General features: G+C 37.6%; 1 protein-coding gene and 1 pseudogene across 1 annotated transcript; both read left to right on the top strand.

Moving 5' to 3' along the window:
- The first annotated feature begins 4,794 nt into the window (after positions 1–4,794).
- Positions 4,795–5,591, top strand: LOC110293307 (nascent polypeptide-associated complex subunit alpha pseudogene; annotated as a pseudogene).
- A 3,075-nt stretch (positions 5,592–8,666) lies between these two features.
- Or13f1 (olfactory receptor family 13 subfamily F member 1) lies at positions 8,667–9,626 on the top strand. The gene has a single exon (XM_021161391.1). It carries the CDS (start codon positions 8,667–8,669, stop codon positions 9,624–9,626), a length of 960 nt encoding a protein of 319 aa, XP_021017050.1.
- Positions 9,627–20,913: the final 11,287 nt, after the last annotated feature.

Here is a 20,913-nt window from a genome sequence, read left to right as displayed (position 1 = left end):
GGCTGATAATTGCTTTTCTGTTGGACCCTGGTTAGCCCCTAAATGTTAATACAAAGCCATTCAATCAGAGACACTACCCCACATGCTAACACCAACATTACCACTGACAACCCCCTCTTTTACATTTAAACACCCAGCCTTGCAGATCTACTTATCTTTTCCCAGATGCAAAATGGTATTTTTGAAAAGCAAGTTTAAATGCATGTTATTCTCCTTGCTTGGAGGGCTTTTATTTCTGTGGCACATTTGACTGCTATTAAAGGCTTTTCAGAATCAACTGTGGTTGCAGGTCTTTAGTAACACTTTATAAAGCCACCCCAGACCACAGCAAAGGTTGCTCATTCATTCCCTCAGCTCCTAAGAGCCTTTATCATTGCACTGTATTTCCTGGTTAGACCAGCAAGTTAATAAGGGAAGGGTTTATGAATTCATTATCTTCTCATTTCTTTATACTTAGCACAATAATTTAAAACTGGTACCTGTTAATGAAATGATTTATTTAGCATCTGGTAGGAAGAATCTATCTTTATTCATTTGTTTGCTTGGAGTTTTGTTGTTGTTTTTCTTTTCCAGTTTGGGCAATAGAAAGCAATGAAGTAGAAATACTAGATGAGTTGATTTTTGTAATGCCTCTGTTACATCAGCAAAAGAGCACCTTAACCTGACAGCCTCTGTGATCACCCCTGGCCTGCACTGTAGTTCACATTGAGTGTTAGCCTAGGACAAGCATCAGTGTTTCTATACTATCTACTGTCATCTCTTTCAAGGGGGTCATAGACTAACCCTATGCTCTGCATCACCCTTAAGCATATAAAGGCACACCATTGACAGGCTGTAAGCAGCAGCAAAGTTCTACTAGGAAAATCTCAACTTACTACCCTTACAGACAATGTTAGTATTTTTCCACAACATTTCTATTATTCCATCTCATAAACACACAAATGCACACACACAGACACACACACACACACACACACACACACACACACAGGTACACATGCACCGCTCTAAAGTAGACCATCTGGGTTTCTTTGAGTTCTCAATGCAGGAGCAAACAACAGAGATTCATGTCTTGACTACTCACTACTACAGGTCACTGGCTTTAATCTTACTGGTTCTTTTAAATTACCATCTGGACCACGTTTCAGATGCTCATTCCTCATTTGTTCTTCCAACTCAATGCCTGTTACTCTTTCACGATGATTCAATTACTTACTATATAAACGCCTTAAAATAATCACCCTTTGATTCTCATCTTTCAGGGTTTATACTTTAGTAGTGACAGATTAGGGCTTGTATGATTAGTAACGTTAATAAAACAAGAGATATTTGCATGATTGGATGTAGACATAAAAACAGAATCTCATACTTGATGTAAGCACACACAAAAAGTAGCAATTCCAATGCTATATGCATCTTCTAAGAAAGAATCATTGTATAGCTGAGAAGACACTTGTGCAACTGAACACCAGAGTTCAGAGATGTCATAGCTGCAAAGATGTCAAAATGACTAACTTCAGTCTCTTCTGGGTTACTCAGGGTTTTTGTTTTTTTGTTTTGTTTTGTTTTGTTTTTTCCTACTGTGACAAATACCTGAGATAAACAATTTTAAAGGAGAAATTACTTGTTTTGGCCAACAGTTTTGAGACTTCAGTTCAAGGTTGACTAGATGAATTGCTTTGTGCCTGAGGCAAAGCATATGATGTCCTGAGGAGGTTGGTCAGCTCAGGGTGCCAGAAAGCAGAGACATCTGTCTTGTGAGCTTCCCTTTCCCCTTTCCTCCTGTCTGAGTGTGCAGCTATTGCATTCCACTGCCCACATTCCATGTAAAATCTTCCCTGCTTATTTGAATGTCTGAAAATGCTCTCACAGACACACTCAGCAGTACACAGTACTAATTTTATGTCTTCCAAATGATTAGTTGTGCGTAGTCTGGGCCTTCTAGGTTCTTGGCATCTTATTAAAGAATGAAACAAATCACATAGATTGCAAAGTAACCTGGATCTTTATTCAATATGAAACAATAGTATAGATTGTAAAGGAACATGCTGTCAAGACTAACCCTAGACCACATAAATGAGAATATTCAAGGACCTGGATTATTGTTTGAGGTGACCTTTTTTTTTTAGGGGCTGAAAAAAGGAAAGTTTGGTTGCTATCTTAGGGTTTCTATTGCTGAGAAGAGACACCATGACCAGGGCAACTCTTATAAAAGAAAACATTTAATTAGGGCTGGCTTAGTTTCAGAAGTTTAGTCCATCATCATTCATGGTGTGAAGCATGGTGGCATGCAGGATGACATGGCACTGAAGAAGGAGCTAAGAGTTCTCTTGATCCACAGGTAGCAAGGAGGAGATTGTCGCACTGAGCACATCTTGAGCATATATAGCCTCAAAGCCTGCCTCCACAGTGACATATTTCCTCAACAAGGCCATACCTGCTCCAACAAGGCTACCCTCCTAATATTGCCACTCTTTACAGGCCAAGCATTCAAACATGAATCTATGGGGCTGTATTCAAACCACCATAGTTGCCAGGGAGCATAGTGTGGTGGTTCTTTGCTTTGACTAACAGATTGAGTTTAACAGGACTATCTTGATATTCGCATGTCTCTTCCCATAATGTATGTTATTTTAATCATATGCACATCCAATTTTGCAAAGACACATGGTGAGGATTTGCCTTAAAAATTTACTTAGAGTACCAAGTGCACTCAGAACCAATCTTGGCCAGACTGGCTGTTGCCATTAGTTACAGGGTAATGTTCTAGGGTGTGTTTGAATAAATATATTATTGAGGGAGTTGTTAGGAGGAGTTGTTTCTTTCCATTGTTTAAAACAATTATTTATTCCTTCTCTTCTACCCAAGCAACAAGTGTGGCAGAGATCCTAGATTGCTAATGGGTTGCTAGGGACATTGTATGGAGAGGGGCGCATACCTGACCTAAACAGTATAAAGTATAGCTTGCTAAACTATTCTTTAACTTGCTTACCAACAAAATTAGTCATCACATCCTCCAAGCATTAGTTAGATATAGGAATATACATAAAGCATAACAATGGTATAAAGTCAGTTGAATAATCTAAATAAAGAATAGTTAAAGAGTATGCACCATCTCTATTTCTGTATGACATTGTACTGGGTGTCATGTCTGATGTACAAGGCAAGAGAAATACTAAAGAATTAGAAATAAAAGGAAAGACAAACTATTACTATTCAAAAGCAACTGGTTTGTGGATGTATACTTTCTCTACAGAGAGAGAGAGAGAGAGAGAGAGAGAGAGAGAGAGAGAGAGAGAGAGAGAGAGAGAGAAGGAATCCACACCACACAACTGTTATTAAAAGTAAGACATTTGACCCAACTGTCAAGATGTATCAGGTTACGTGACACAGGTACAACAACAAATAACTACGAAATATTTCATCTTAAATACTGTTTATAATAGAATTAAAATAAAATAACTGATAGAAACCATCAGAAATAGTACAAGGTTTAGAAAAATGAAAGCTACTAAATAGTTTAGACAGAATTTAGAAAGAAGCAATGAATACAAGAGATATCCTTTGGGGGGGGGATTGGAGGACTAGGTCTTATTCAGAGATCAGTCCTTTGCATTATAAAATATAGATTAATGTCATCTCACTTTAAACACAAGCATGATCAGGCATGGTGTCACATGCCTGTAACTCCAGTACCTGAAAGGCTGATGGGAAAATCACTAGTTTAGAACCAGCCTAGAGCACATAATTAATTTGAGAATTTAAGGTCAGAGTGGGCTACATGGAGAAACTCTGTTTAGAAATAAATCTAGGCAGAGAGTTTGAAGAAATAAACAGGATCATTCCAGAACTAAAGAAATAAAAATGATCTAGAATAAGAAGACAAAGGTTAAATGATTTCCACTATCTTTTTAAAACACAGGATAGTATAAGCCATTAATCCAGCCACCATTTCGCCCGTACAATGAAGGACAAGTTTAAAATGGAACAAAATACAAGGGAGGGGGGAGCAGAAAGGATCTCACCCACATCTGGTTAATTGGTTTCAATGCATAACTAAAATGGTTTAATGGAGAAAGGCTCATGTTTTCCTGCAAAGGGTGCTGTAATAACTGTGTGTCCCTCTTGCACAACAGGTGCAACATTTATTCAAAGTATATCATAGGCTTAGCAAAATGTTTGATAGACCTTCCTGCAGAACACCCAGAATCTTCTTTTTAACTTTCGAAAATCAAAGATTTATTACACAAATGTATTTGTTACTTTTTATTTCCGATAAAACGCCTAGTATAAGCCATCAAAAGGAAGGAATTAAATATTTTGGCTCACAGTTTCCAAAGGTTCAGTCTAGATTGTTTCATGCCAGGCAGAAAAAGCATGCAATAAAAGAGAGTTGTTTACTTCATAGTGATCAGGAAAAAGAGATGGTGAGTGCAAAAGCAAGCCACTCCTGAGAGTCTGCCTGTAGTAACATATATCCACCTAGGCTGGATCTCAAGATGGCACCAGCAACTGTGGTCCACCCTCTCAACACATGAAAAGCTGAGAGGGCTACTTCGTAACAGATCAAAATATGTTTTCTCCACGGTCTCCCAAAGGAGAGCTGGATCCCCAGCAGGTTTCTTTAAGGTAGCCCCAGTAGGTTGACCACATTCTAACAGATGAACCTGACCTACGCACACATGCACACACACACACACGCACACACACACACATCCATCAGCCTGTGGCAGCACAAATTGAACTCAGTGGGTAAAAAAATGATGTTGAGCTGCCGCCATCTTGGTTCCGTGATCTCCGCACAAAATACCCGGTGAAGCCACAGAAACCATCCCTGCTACAGAGCAGGGGTTGCCACAGCCTCAGGCTGAGACAGGATCGGGAACAGAGTCTGACAGTGATGAGTCAGTTCCAGAGCTCGAGGAACAAGACTCCACACAGACGGCCACGCAGCAAGCCCAGCTGGCAGCCGCAGCTGAGACCGATGAAGAACCTGTTAGTAAAGCTAAGCAGAGTGGGAACGAGAAGAAGGCAAGGAAGGCGATGTCTAAACTGGGTCTTTGACAGGTTACAGGGGTTACGAGAGTCACTATCCGAAAATCTAAAAATATCCTCTTTGTCATCACAAAACCAGATGTCTACAAGAGCCCAGCTTCAGACACCCAAACATAGTGTATGGGGAAGCCAAGATTGAAGATTTGTCTCAGCAAGCACAGTTAGCAGCTGCTGAGAAATTCAAAGTTCAAGGCGAAGCTGTTTCAAACATTCAGGAAAACACTCAGACTCCAACCGTCCAAGAGGAGAGTGAAGAAGAGGAGGTTGATGAAACGGGTGTGGAAGCTAAGGACATAGAATTGATCATGTCACAAGCAAATGTATCAAGAGCAAAGGCTGTTAGAGCCCTGAAAAACAACAGTAACGATATTGTAAATTCTATTATGGAATTAACAATGTAACTATTTGACAGCGAAGACAACCCCCCCTTCCCCCCTTTTTGGTGTTTGAAAAGTGGAACTACAGCTTGGTTTAAAATTTGTACTGTTTCTATCACTAATAAAGTTGTGGCTTCTTGTTGGATGGATTAAAAAAAATGATGTTGAGAGATGAGGAAGCATGGATGGATAGGGAGGAATTAAGGAGGAGCAGTGAGGATGAATATGAATAAAATAGGTTGCATGAGGCTATTGCAAGGCTATTGTCTGCTCTCCACAACCCAATAGTAAGGACCTATTGCTGACGGCAACCTTTAGTTGGGTTATCAAGCACAGAGAAATCTAGCTGGTACCCAAACTAGACATTTCACCCTTACCAACAAGTATTCATCGTGATGGGAGGTACTCTTCATGTTACCAGAGGAGAAAGATTATTAATATTACCCAGCTACAAACCTTGTAAACTAAAACTGCAGCCTGTATACCAGTACAATAGTGGCACAAATGTTATGAAGGTAACCAACCACTTTTAAGTTCAATTTAGATCAAATGCCATCAGATGGAAACTGTATCTGACACTGCTAAAGTCGATGAGAATTAGCACAGAAACCTATAACCGAGAAACATGAAGTGAGAGACATTAGAATACTGAGTTCTAAGTTATCTAAATAGAATGTCTTTATCAAGTCCCCTCCCTTAAGGCTTAGCAATCTATGTGGAAGAGGAGATGGGAAGATTCTAGGGGCCAGAAATGGTAGATAAATCCAAGGAAACAGTGTCTTCCAGATGCAACAGCATTGACATGCATATGAATTTACAGAGACTGTGGCAGCACACATAAAAACCTACACAGCTTCAAGCCAGGTAGGGTCTCAGCATGGAGGAGAAGTAGAAATAGGCTGTCATCCCTAAGAAGCCATTTGTAAGTGATGCCCACTAGCAAACTAAAAATGGTTTCTTCAATGGGTCAACCAACTCTAGGACAGGCCTCACACCTAGGAGTAGTTGGACAACACAAAATACAGTCCATAGAGGGTTTTGTGTGAGTGTGTTTTTATTTCATTTGAGTGTTTTTGTCTCATTGATTTACTGTTTGTCTATTTTGATTTTTGTTTCATTTGTGTATTTTGTTGCTGTTGTGAGGGTTTGGGGGGGTTTCTGTTTTTGTTTTTGTTTTTTTGGTTTTTTTGGTTTTTGTTTTTTTTTTTTTTTTAGAGAGAGAATGAGAAAATGAAGTTGGGTAGTTATAGTGGTAGGGAAAATCTGTAGGGGGGAGTTTGAGGAGGAGACAAAACAAAGAAAAAGTGAAAAATACATTGTAAGAGATTCTCAAAGAATTAATAAACCATATTCAAAAGAGGATAAGGGATCAAGGTTTACTTCTAGTTTTCTGACTAGAGAAAATTCTAATATTTAAGTACCTACCACATTGGGTACTGTGTCAATTCCTTTACTGAATATCTCTTTCCTCACAATGGCCCTAATAAATACTGACACTTCCCTTTTACAACTCAACTGAAGTTAGCAAGACTCTCCAATTTGTCCAGAAAACAGAAATGACATGTGGAAGTGGAAAGTGTTTAGTCCTTTTTGTGAACAATGCAATCCCAAAGTTAAAAAAAGTATTAATTATACACATGATCCCAGGCCCTTGGGTAAGAGTGAATAAACAGTAGACCCAAAGGGTACATGTTGATTGCAAATTCAGGTTAGTAAATATAGGGTTTGGATTGTAATGGCTTAATTTTAGGCAATAGTTCAAATACATAACTATCTTTATCTGAAAATGAAGAGGCATTTGATAAGTGAAGTAGACTATATAATGGCCATGACTATAATCTATTAAATGAGAATAATGTTATTCAGCTACAATTTCACAGCAAACATTTGGCAATGTATTTCCCCCATACCACCATACAGTGTCAAACTTCAGAGCATCTCTCAAAAGCAGGCTAGCTGTAAACTGGTGTTATACAGCTCCGAGGGATAAAGCCAGCCATTAGCATTCAAAAGTCAAGATGCTTTTATATGCATCAGCTAACTTCCCCATATGAAATGCATTCCTTCATCAGGTGCAATTTCATTTTCCATGAAGATTGCCTGTAAGTCTTCTCATTAAGCCATCATCAGGAAGAGCAGTTACCCAGGCTCTTGTTCACCCATCTTGATGCTTCCATATCTAGCACAGCTTGTCTCATGCATACTATGAAACTCTCCTAGTTGAAAGAGGAAAATGACACTATCTTTTTCTTTTCCATCAATGCAGCAAGCCTAACTTACTTCATAGCATATTTGAAAACGAGTAAAATTCCTCCTCCTCAAAACAGTGACAATAGGAACACGCTTATTTCTTGTTTGAATAACACCACAATTAGACTAAGCAAACTACTGATGATAATTGGATCTATGGGACATCATCCCTGGAGTTTCAGTATTTGTAATGCTGTACTGACAGATTTGCAACTTTAATTTGCTGCAATATTGGAAATTTTTCAAAAGCAACAAATAGACTAAATTGTCTTCCAGAGGCAGAGGCTGGTCCTTTGGAGAATATTTCTGTAGCTCAGTCGCTAAGGCAACTATAGACATGAAAAATGCAGACATTAGGTATCCTTCACCATGAGAATATCCATCATCACTTTCTTAGGTTCAAAGGGAAACTCTGATTTGTTTCCCAATGTTCAAGGCCTTCAATTAGTTTCTTTTATATCTTCAGAAATTTGTACATTATTTTACGTATTGACTCTCCAAACCATTGTGAGCATCTCTCTAGGATTGGCAAAAGAAACTGTGAACTTGGGAGCTAGAGATTTTCCTTCATGAAGAATATTACCAAGCTAAGAGAAGAAAATCATCTTAGTAACTTAAAGGTAAAGACACATTTGTAGCTGATCTACAAATGTAGTTTTGAGATAAGGGAGGAGCAAACGATTGTTTCTTTTGTTATTTTCTTACCATGTTTACTTAATGAATTCTTCTCTCGCTCCATCTTAACAGGAGAAAAGGTCTTGCTGCAAAAGCAGCAAGTTCACCATTTACTGGTGACTTCATGGCTAAGTTATATTAATAACCAGTTGTTCAAACATGCACTTCTACAATAATACTCTCAATTTAGAGAGGCACTTAAATACAAAGCCTAAGTTCATATGAAGGAAATTTAAAGCAGGATTGGTTGCTTTATATATTTCTGCTGTGTGATCCATTAGGACATATATATGAATATACTACCATAAAATGGTTCAGGGAAATTGGACCTCTGTCACAGTGTTTGTTTTTCTGGGATTTTCTCACTACCCCAGAATTGAAGTCACCATATTTGTGCTGTGTCTGCTGATGTATCTGATCACCTTGCTGGGAAATACTATTCTGATCTCCATCACTATCCTTGATTCTCATCTGCACACTCCCATGTACTTTTTTCTCAGCAACCTCTCATTTCTGGACATCTGGTATACCTCTTCTGCTCTCACTCCTATGCTGGCAAACTTTGTTTCAGGGAAAAACACCATTTCCTTCTCAGGATGTGCCTCGCAGATGTACTTCTCTCTTGCCATGGGCTCCACTGAATGTGTGCTCCTCTCTATGATGGCCTATGACAGGTATGTGGCCATCTGTAACCCACTGAGATATCCCATTATTATGAACAGGAGAGTCTGTGTACAGATTGCAGGCAGCTCCTGGGTTACAGGCTGCCTCACTGCCTTGGTGGAAACTGGACCTGTGATTCATCTGTCTCTCTGTGGTAACAGCATCATCAATCATTTCACCTGTGAAATTCTGGCTCTCTTAAAAATGGCCTGTGGAGACACTTCCATGGTGCAGTTAATTATGTTAGTGATCAGCATTCTTCTTCTCCCATTGCCAATGTTGCTCATTTGTGTCTCCTATGCATCTATCCTCTCCAACATCTTGAGGATCAGCTCAGTGGATGGCCGAAGCAAAGCCTTTTCAACATGTGCAGCCCACTTGACTGTGGTGGTTCTGTTCTATGGGACAGCTCTCTCCATGTACCTGAAGCCCTCATCTGTAAACTCACAGGAAATAGATAAATTTATGGCATTAATATATGCTGGACTAACACCAATGCTAAATCCTATTATCTACAGTCTACGGAACAAAGAAGTAAAAATGGCTGTGAAAAAATTGTTGATGAGAAACCCCTTCAGTGCTATCTTAACTTCTGTCCTCAAATAATATTGAAATAAGGCATACTCATCTAGATAAATCTTCAAATTATTGAGAAAACTGCGTAATAATACAAGCCATTTTCCCAGAAAACACTACTTTTAATCACAACTACCATTATGTCATATATCCTGATTTGCCTTGTAAAATGTTTTATATCAATGAATCATTTATATAGAAATATGTTGTTAAGAAGGTAGTTAGTATTTATTGCATATTAGTATAAACTTAAAATGATGTAACTACCTATTTTTCTATATGACCTATTAAGTGATCTCACTATCTACCAATGACATAACCATGAAAATAAGTAATATAATAAGGATGCAGAATTGTTAGAAAATTCTGAAGTAATATTTTCTCAGTGATTTGCAAATATCTCTGCATTTAAAAAGAAAGATATTTTAAGTTAGCATGTACATATGACCATCACTATCTGGTATTCTTCTAGTTTCTGAAACATTAAAATGTTAAATTTATTTTTTTCAGATTTGGCAAGACCAACTTTGAATGACAACTTATTTAGGTTGCATATGTTGAAAAAGGATAAATATCTGTAACATAACAAGAATATCATGATAAGGATTGCAAAATTATATTTTTATTTATGTGCTTCACTAGAAGTATAAAAAATGGGAGGTCTGGAATTATGGGTCTAAGATGGAACAATTTCATATTATACTTCAGTGTCTTAATAAACTCATCAGTTACTCACCCAAATTATTACACATTAAACAACCAGTCTGGGATTGTAGCTTGATACAGCATGTACAAGGATTTAGTTTTAACCCCTCAGCACTGTTGAAAAGACATTTTAAAAACATGTTGCTTAACTGACCATGTAGGACTGATAAAGAAAGAACCCTACTCCATGCTGAGTGTAGTTTAAAAGAGATAGTGTATCTGTCTTTAAAATATATGGACTAAAACATTCATAAACGTGTTTCATATGTTTGAACAAAACTGCAAACTAAGATGTCACTATGATACAAACTAATGTGTTTTCCTTTTCTATTAAATCCTCCTGGAATCTGGACACAAAGCTGACATGTATATTACTTCCTTGAAGTTATGTAAATGATGGCTTCATCCTGTGAGAGTGTGTTTCTTGCGACTGCAGACAAGCTTTGTGTGGACCTTATGTTTAAGAAAGGAGAGATGATCACACATAAGTCTCACCCAGCACTGGTGTGAACTCTTGTAATCCCAACATTGTGGAGGCTTAGGCAGAAGGATTATAAAGCCAGCTGTGACCACATACTGAGATCCTCACCCAAAACACAGAGGATCTGAATAAAGAAAAAGAAGAAGAAAGTAATGAGGGGGAGAGAGAAAGAGACAGAGAAACAGAGGGGGGAGGGAGGATGAGGAAGGGAAAAGGGAAGGGAAAAATGAAGGAAAGAAGTTACTACGTGAGACCCATACCTGAGCAAGACAGGACTCACAAAACATAAGTCAGTCACTGGTGCATGGATTTAGGAAAGAAGCTTGTAAGAAGTATGTAAGGATTCAGTGTGGGTAGAATTCTTCTGGTGATCTTAATTCAAATGCCCTCAGTGTGTAAGAAAGAAGTTCTCACTCTCAGCCATCTGATACTACAGCCTGTCAACTCAAAATTCTCCAAAGGGAGGGACGGTTATTTTTATTTCATCTCTACTTAAATAGCTCATTGTAAACAGTGACCACAATATAATATTGGTTTGGGCTAAGAGTCTACACTTTGTAGAGGACATATATGAATGAGGAATTTCCTCTGGAATAGCTTATGAAGCTGCTCAGGTGCAAAACCCAGTAACATGGCCTCAGTTGCTCTGGTTGGCTCAGTAGCCTAAACAAGATCCTCAAATTTCAAGAGTTTGAGGAGTAAGTTTTTTTTATATAGTCTAGATGTTTTGTGTACCCCACAGATAAACCTGTGCATGCAATCTTGGAATTTGCTTTAATTACTTCTGTTACTTGTTCTATTGGGAGTAGCCCCCACATCTGCTGCAGCCCTTACTGTATTTAGAGAGGAAACAGTTCATTGGAATGTGCCTGACTGAATCACACTACAGTTCATTTCTGCTTCTCTGGAGCAACATCCAGCTTATTCTTTGTTTGTAATGTTTACATTCATTGTTCTTCCATACTTCAGTGCACAGGTGATTGACTTTGGTGAATCAGTGGGTTTTGTTTTGGAAGCTTTACCACTTTAGCTTTCACAGAGCAGCCATGATTTCAAGGTCTAAGGGAGAATCTCACTCGCTATGAACCACCTTTGGGAACCACGTCCAGGTACATTCGTGCAAAACTGATAGGAAACACCTTCTTGTCAAATAGTCTGAAGGTATCACGTGGGGTAACTCCATTGATACCGTGCACATGTGCGTGTGTGCATGCACATGTGCTTGTGTGTGTGTGTGTGTGCGCGCGTGCGCGCGCGCATTTGTATGTGTTTTTAAGTAACTTTATCAAACAGTATGCTTTCCTATAGCTTGTCAAAATATGCTTAGTATTGCCTATTATACCTGCCTCTCCCTCTGTATCACACCAACTCTCTTCTCTCCATCTTTCTATGTAAATTCTAAGTTATACACACAAAACAAATGATTCAGAGCTATGATCCACAAATAAGAAAGAACATATGGTGTTTGTCTTTCTAGTGTGGTTTACTTTGCTTAGTGTAGTGTTTCTATCAGTTCTATCCATTTACCTGAAATTTTCATGATATCACTGTTCTTTACCACTGGAAACATTTTGATTGTGTATATATACCACACTTTAGTTATCTACTCATCAGCTGATGGACATTTGGTTGCTCCCGTTTCAAAGCTATTGTGATCAAGCAGCAATTAATATCATCAAGCAAGTTTCTATAGAGAGCAATGTCCAGTCCTTCAAGCATACATCAAGAAGTGGTGTAGCTGGGATATATGGTAGGTCTATTTTTGATGGTTTATTTTTACTTTATGTGAGTGTTTTGCCTACATGTATGTATGTGCAATACATGCATGTAGTACATAGGGCCAGAAGAGGGCATTGGATTTCCTCAAACTGGACATACTGACATTTGTAAGCTGCCATGTGGCTGCTGGGAATTGAACCTGGGTTATCTGGAAGAGCAGCCGGTATTCTTAACTGCTGGCTGAGTCATCTCTCACCCCAGCTTATTAGTTTTATGAGTTTTAACTTGTCAATCGCCGCTTTTAATTCCTGAGCAAATGGAGTCTAGTTCATTCCTACACCCGTGTCATGTAGGGTGGTGCCTATGTTTTCTTCTAGTACTTTCGTTTTTTAAATTGGGGGTTTTGGTCCATTTGGAGTTGACTTTTATACAGGTTGATAAATGTGGATCTAATTTAATTCTTCTTCATGTGGGTATCTCATTTTCTCAGCACGGTTTATTAAAGATGCTCTCACTGATCACTGAAAAAGCAAAAGTTGTGAATGGAGTGGACCTGTGAGAAAGTATCATTTTAAGAATATGATGGCTGGCATGCAGATTGTGTAGTAAATGTGACAACTAAGCAGGTGAATATGTAAGACTTATATTTAGAAGAGCTCAGGCTAAGGATAAAAGCATGGGCTACCATGCAAATAGTAACAGAAGACTGGGAAGATCAGCAAGGAGGGGGTTGTAGATAACAAAGGAAGAGGTTGAGCTGTCAGGCAATGTTGCAGGGCTTTGTCTGCTCACAGGTAGAGATGATATATATGACAGTGCAACCTCTATCTATTGATAGTGATATCAATGTCCTAAGCTGGTCAACACAGCTGCCACTTTTACATGTGACTTCCTCTTTCATTAGCCACTCATATTGATTCATATGGATATAAAATACTTATCTAGATCAGCAGTTATCAACCCCTGGGTTGCAACCCCTTTGCCAAACCTCTATCTCCAAATATATTTACATTGTAACTCATAACAGCAACAAAATCACAGCAATGAAATAGCAAAGAAAATAACTTTATGATTGGTGCTCACCACAACACGAAGCTCTGTATTAAAGAGTCACAGTGTTAGGGAGGTGAGAACCACAGGCTGGATGGCTCCTCCTCCCAAAGTTCACAGCATTAGGAGAAGCACTGATCTACACGATTCCTTCAATCAAGGTTATTTCTAGTCTGCCAACTATCACTGCTGATCACAAAAAAAAATGACTTCTTAGTCTGATTATACTCTTGCATCATAATCTCAGGAAAGAAAAAAAATCTGGAAGTAATTTCACTTCTCCAAAGATAAACAATTTTGTGCTTCTTGTTAGAGAAAGTTTGTGGTTCCTAATATTTAACCCCAAATAGCTCTCTAAAGCAACTATGCCAATTTTCTCTACATATTTACATGTCTACCCAAACAGATAGTCTTAAAGAAAAGAACTTACCCAAAAAATTCAACAAAACTGAACTAGAAAATTGGTCTTCACCCAATACAGTCTTATACATAACTGTAACTATCTGGTTTATTTCCTTTGTGAATATTCAGTGTGTCTCTTCATCATCTCTCCATAAGGAAGTCGTGTGATTGGGTGTTCACATGCAGAGGAAAATTGAGTTCAGAAAGGATGTAGTAGCTGGAAGTAGGGTGAATCAAAAGTTCAGACTTAGAAATCATCCTCTGGCTACAGGTATACTTCTAGTGTCTGTGATGAATAGGTCAGCAGTAATATTTTTTTGAGAAGCTGAGGAGGTAGATTAATTATGACTGAAGGTAGAATGTGAGGCTGAACCATTTCATCATATTATCAATAAAGAGTGAAGGGAAAATCATTAGAGGAAAAAGGATAAAAAAAAAAGCAGAACCTTCCAGATCCCAGACTATGTATGATTCTGTGTACCCCTGGGTTGGACAACACTCTAGAGAAGAAATTGTTAGTGAAAAATATGCAGTCAACTGTCACTTTTGTTTCACAATTTATCTTTGTATGGTCATCCCTAAAATTCTGGAAATTTATAAGAAAAATTTTAAATCCATCTAACATTAACAAAACAATTTTTATTATTTCTGCCATCATCATGCCTGACTTTGCCAATATATTGGATTGCAAACTATATATGATTAGTTTAAACTGGTTTCCTAGGAAACAAACTCAGATGTAGGTTTGCCACTGAAGGATCACTGGAGAATGTCCTTAGGAATATCACCTGTCAGAGGATAAGAAGATTGTAAAGAGAGAGAAGTTAGCTGTGCTTACTACTTCCAGGAGCCTCTGGGATTCCCACAGGAATCAAGGAGGCTAGCAGAGGCCATTAGCAACAAACCAGATTAGAGATCTAAGATGAAAGCTTACACTTCTAGCTACAGCAGTCACAAAATGCAATCTTTGTCCAGGAAAGGGATAAAAATCTTGAGCAAGCAACTCTGCAACAATTCTCAAAAAGGTACCTACCTCCACAATTTAGTCACCAGAACTCCCCTAGCCTGAGGGAGAGGGTGCCTCACCCTATGAATGCTAGCTTGCATTGTCACACCTACCGCAATGAACAACTGAAAAACTACAGATAAACACTTTAATTTGGCTCATGGATAGAGGAAGAAAAGACAGAAAGGGGGAAGAAAAGAAGAATGGACTCCTAACACTGAAAACTGAAATAACCCACATGCTAAGTGCATTTAGAGCAGTTTTACACATGATAGGATTAAACTCCAACAGAATTAATCTAGTCCCTTGTGCTACCATGGTTAGATGATCATACAGCAGGAACTTAATCCTTTATTCTATTTACGAAGCTCACATTTCTCCCAGTTTGCATCTACTGCTAAAGAACGCATCTAAGCATCCCTTAGATCCTGGGTCTTTCCCACTCTTTTAACACTTTGGCAGAAGAAGCAGGAAAATTTTGAGTTCAAAGGCAGCTTGGGTGAGACAAAAAGCTCATTTCAAAACTCTAAACAAATGAATACAATATCACTTGATTATTTAAAAAGAAAACTCAAGAATGAGTCTTGGCAAGCTAAATAACCAGCGTAAGCCTTACAGTTAAGGGCACTTGTTTGGGGTCTGGAGTTGTTCAGAGATTTACAAGTCTGACAATGAATATATTTTAAAAAGGAGAGGTGGTTTCATTTCTGGCACCAGGTCTACACCTAAGATTCAGAATTCTCAAAGTGTTGCACTGGGCTAAGTTAGCTTAGGGCTTAGGGCAAACCCCACAACATTACATGTATCCTGCCTATGTGTAGGCAGGACTTATATTAATACATACAACTTGCAGCTGTCCTAGTCATCTTTTTGAGGAGAGTAGCCAAGCTTAATTACAGATGCAGAATAGCAGCCTCGTGACCCACCACCTTGCAAGAACAGTTAAATTTTAGAAGACCAGTCAACCACAAGAATAGTCTTCAGCATCTGGGGAAAAGAGAAGTGGTATGCTAGGTACAGCATGTACAAGATATGACTACATGCTAAAGGCATTTTTTGTTTTATATATATATGTATATATATATATATATGTATATATATATATATATGTATATATATATATATGTGTGTGTGTGTACACACACACACACACACATATATGGTTATACGTGTACATTGTTATATATTCTAATCATAGTATATACACTATGCATATACACATATATACAAATGTGTAGATACATATATAGCACATGTATAATATGTGTATATATAGTTCATATACATAGAATATATATACACACACATATATGTATATATTCTAATATATATATATTCTAATCATAGTCATTAAATTATATATATATATTCTAATATATAGAATATATATATTGTATATAAAATATATATATTCTAATATATAGATATCTAATATATATTCTAATATATATATAATATATATATAATATATATATTATATATATTATAATATATAATATTATAATATATATTATATATTTATATATAATATATATATTATAATATAATATATATATTATATATATCTATATATATCTAATATATATTCTAATATATAGAATATATATATATTCTAATCATAGTCATTAAAACCTTAAGCATAATGTTAGCCATCACATAGTCTGTGCACTCTGACTAATTGGAGGAAAACATGAAGTAAGAAGAAAATGTAAAAGTAACACAGAAAAGTAAAATGTAGAAAAATATCTGTGTAGTATTTTATTGTGCCAGGTTCTATGTTTGAAAATTAGTAAGTACCTATGAGAAGTATATACTGTTGTTTTCACATGAATAAGGGAAAACTGAAACTCATAAACCTACTCATAAATATCTTCTTAATCATTCAGTGTATAAACAGTACGTCTAGGGCCCAAATCTGATCTATTTGAATCAAAAGTATCCATTTTCAGTACATTTTTCTTAGTGAAAGCATATTCCCCCACAAATTGTATTACCTTGTACTTAAAAGAAGGATGTAGTAATTTAGAAAATAAATTATGATGAAACACCAGGCCATCCTGACCTAAGTAAGGATATCATGCCTCCCAGACTATTACAATGAGCATTGTAAATGCCTTTAATGTACATTATTATACATATATCACACTCAGTCCAAGCGCTGACATTTTGCTGACACTTCTTAATTTTGCATAAATTTATAGAATTTTACTAAAGATAACTCCTCCATATATCAAATAGGGAAGAAATATCTACTTTCATTGATATTTCAGGATTAAATTAAATGTCCTGGAGGTAACATTTCAGGATTACAGTGTTTCAAATTAAAACTATCCCCAAATAATCATATTTAGTCCATCTGAAGTTGACAGAGATGAACAGAGAACAAAGCTTCCTGATGATGACATGAAATGCTGGCTTCCAGAAGCTTCCCCGTAGCAAGAGCACAGTTCCCTCCAAACTACAATAAATCCAAAATAAATTTTTAGGTAGATGTTTTTCTTCTTTATAAAAGATAAAAGATTAATTTCATTTGCACACAGTTGCAATCTTGATTGATTTTAATGAGCATGCAACATCCTAAAAATAGACATTTAAAAATATCAAATAAGTAGCCGGGTGTGGTGGCACATGCCTTTAATCCCAGCACTCGGGAGGCAGAGGCAGGCAGATTTCTGAGTTCGAGTCCAGCCTGCTCTACAAAGTGAGTTCCAGGACAGTCAGGGCTATACAGAGAAACCCTGTCTGGAAAAACCGAAAAAAAATATCAAATAAGTTCTCATAGCTTTTATATTATTATCATTCCTGATAAAAATAAGAACATCTTGATGCTTTGCCTTTAACCTCTTGGGCCCTACAGCTTTATTAATAAAGCTCAGAAAAACAAAAAATCACTGAAGTGGCTGTTTGCAGCATACTTCATGTTACTTTTCATAGTAAGTGTTGTCAAGTAATGTAAATACTGCAAAATAACAGACTTGTGGATTTTTGTCGTTAAAAATAAAGACAAGGCACCATTACAAACTAAAGAAGACTAGGAGATGTGACCACTCCACCAGGAGACAATTAATTTTCTGCAGAAAGATCATTTTAGAAATTGGTGAAACTGAAATAGATTTGTCAACTATTCCAGACCTCAAAAAAAAAAAAATGTTACCTGAAGGGACAGCTAATAAACATTTTATGCTCTTTGTTCTACCTAGTCCAGTCACATCTTGACTCTGTGGCATAAAAGTAGCCATAGACCAGACATAAGTGAATGGTTTGCTGTGTGCAATGAGATTAAGAAGAGAAATTTTGTGTTTGCCAGGGCATGAGGCATAAAGAGCAGAGATAGATGGATTCATATATGTTAGAGTTGTTTAAAGAATACAAACTTGTCAAAGTTGCCAAATCTAAATTTACAAAGCAGACTGGCAGGCCACAAATTCTAGCTAAGGTTAATGTCATGAATAAGAAGACAATCTAGAGGCAAAATTTCTTGCTTCTCTAAGGATTCAGTTTGCCTAAAACCACCACTTGACTGCATAAACCTCAAACAAACTGTGAAGGATAATCAATTTTCCAAAAGTCTACTGACTTGAATGCCAATTTAAAGTAAAACCCACTTCATAGCATCATCCAGATTGGTGCTTAGCCAAACATAATGGTAGCATAGCTCAACAGAGTTGACATAAGATTAACCTTCATTAAATGGTAAAATCTAGTTTCTTGATAGTGATATAAAAGTAACATTTTTCAATATTTTGCTCTATAAGATTGTCTTTTCTCATAAATACATCCAGATTACAGCTTCTCCTCCCTCTACTGCTCACATTCCCTGCCTTCCTCCCCTCCACTTCATATCTACCCTTCTTCTCTCATTAGAAAAGAACAGACTTCTAAGAGATGACAACCAAACATGACAAAATAAAATGTAATTAAAGGGAAAACTATCATATCAAAGTTGGACACAACAATCCAACAGAAGGAAAGGAGCACCAAGAGCAGGCACAAAAGTCAGAGAATCACATTTTCTCATAGTCACGAGTTCCATAAAAATAGTAAGCTAGTAGGCCCCGTGCTTGCTGCTCTGTCTCTGTTAGCTCATGTGTGCGTTGCTTCATTTATTCAAAGGTATTTTCCTCTTGGTGTCCTCCATCCATTCCCATCTGCTACCAAAGTCTTTCTGATGAAGACTGGATAATGCACTCATCTAGTATGACGGAATATCATTAGGGACTGTTTTACTGATATTTTTAGATCAGTCATCTTTGCTTTTACCATGGGTCTCTAGGCTGTCTATTCTCTTATTCTTCGTTACCATGGAGGTATAAATTCCTTCTCATGGAGCGGGTCTTAGGTCAAATCAGACATTGTTGGCTACTCACCAAGTTCTGTGGTATCATTGCCTTAATGTTTTTGTAGGGAGGACAGATTATGGATCAAAGTTTTTGTGGCTGAGTTGGTGTCCATGTTTTTCTTTTGGTAGCCTGTTAAGTACCTTCCTGCACTGAAGATTCTAGAACATAGGGGCAAAGACTGCATGTAGGCATCACATACTTCTCCATGCTCAATGAGTTGTGTTGGTGTTGTCATTGACAATGGAAACCCCATGTCAGTTTTCAGAGAACAACCTCTTGTTCAAGCAACAGCCTTGGTTGTTTGAGGATTTTCACAGGTCCCCTTGGTCAACAGTTCAACTGAATGCAATCTAATCCTGCCATTGGAAGACTTGCCTGGCTACAAGACATTCACAATTGAGACTCCATATCCCCTGTGGTGACTCACCAATAGACTCATGTGTTTGAATGTTTGGCCCATAGGGAGTGGTACTATTAGGAAGTGTGGCCTTGTTGGAGTAAGTGTGGTCTTGCCAGAGGACATTTGGGGCCTGAGAGAGTAGGCTTTGAAGTCTTCTATGCTCAAGCAACATCCAGTCATACCCTCTTCTGCTGCCTTCAGATCAAAATGTAGAACTCTCAGCTCTGTTCAAAGCACCATGTTGGCCTGTAGGCTGGCATACTTCCTGCCATGACAATAATGGACTAAACCTCTGAAACTGTAAGCCAGATCCAATTCAGTGTTTTCCTTTATAAGAGTTGCCTTGGTCATGCTGTCTTTTCACAGCAGTGAAAACCTTAACTAAGATACCTGTATTACTAGGAGTCTTCATTTGGCTCACTTTCATTGATTCCAAAAACTTTCCATTTCACTAGCTTCTCACCCTCCCTCCTAATGCCTCCTCAATTTAAGCCATCTCTCTCTGCATTCTCTCCCTCCCATCTCCAACCCCACCTAGTTTCTTTGGTCCACTGCCCTCCCATGCCCCTGTTCATCCATAAATCAACTATATTTCCCTCTCCTTGAGATCTACCTTAAGTCTTGGTATTTACATATTGTGCCTTAGTTATCATTTACTATATCCCCCTATAAGTGGACACATACCATATTTGTCTTTCTAGGTCTACATTACTTTACTCAGGGTGATTATTTTCTAGCTTCATCCATTTGCCTGAAAAGTCCATGATGTTTTTTTTAACAGCTGAATAATACTCCATGATGTTAATGTACCACACTTTCCTTGTCCATACTTCAATTGAGAGAGACATCTAAGTTATTTCCAGTGTCTGAACATTATGATAAAACATAGTAGAGCAAGTGTCCTTGTGGTAGGATGGAGCATCTTTTGTGTATATGCACAAAAGTGGTACAGCTGTGTCTTTAGGTAGATACCTATTTTTCTAAGGAACTTCTATACCAACTTCTATAGTGGCTGAACAAGTTTCCACTTCCACCAGCAATGGACAAGTATTCCCCCTTGCTCCATACTCTTGCCAGCATGATCTGTTACTTAAGGGGATTTTTTCCTAGTCATTCTGACAGGTGTATGATGGTATATCAAAGTCTTTCTGATTTCCATTTCCCTGAAGCCTAAGGATGTGGAACATTTCAGTGTTTCTCAGCCACTTAAGATT

Source organism: Mus caroli, unplaced genomic scaffold, assembly GCF_978045245.1.
Source record: "Mus caroli unplaced genomic scaffold, Mus_caroli_1 scaffold_6, whole genome shotgun sequence".
Taxonomy (NCBI): Eukaryota; Metazoa; Chordata; class Mammalia; order Rodentia; family Muridae; genus Mus; species Mus caroli.
The sequence above is the reverse complement of the archived record's forward strand: the minus strand, read 5'-3'. Positions and strand labels throughout refer to the sequence as shown.

Bases quoted from the DNA above. Each gene is read 5' to 3' on its own strand.
- Or13f1 (XM_021161391.1), top strand. From the start codon at position 8,667: ATGGTTCAGGGAAATTGGACCTCTGTCACAGTGTTTGTTTTTCTGGGA.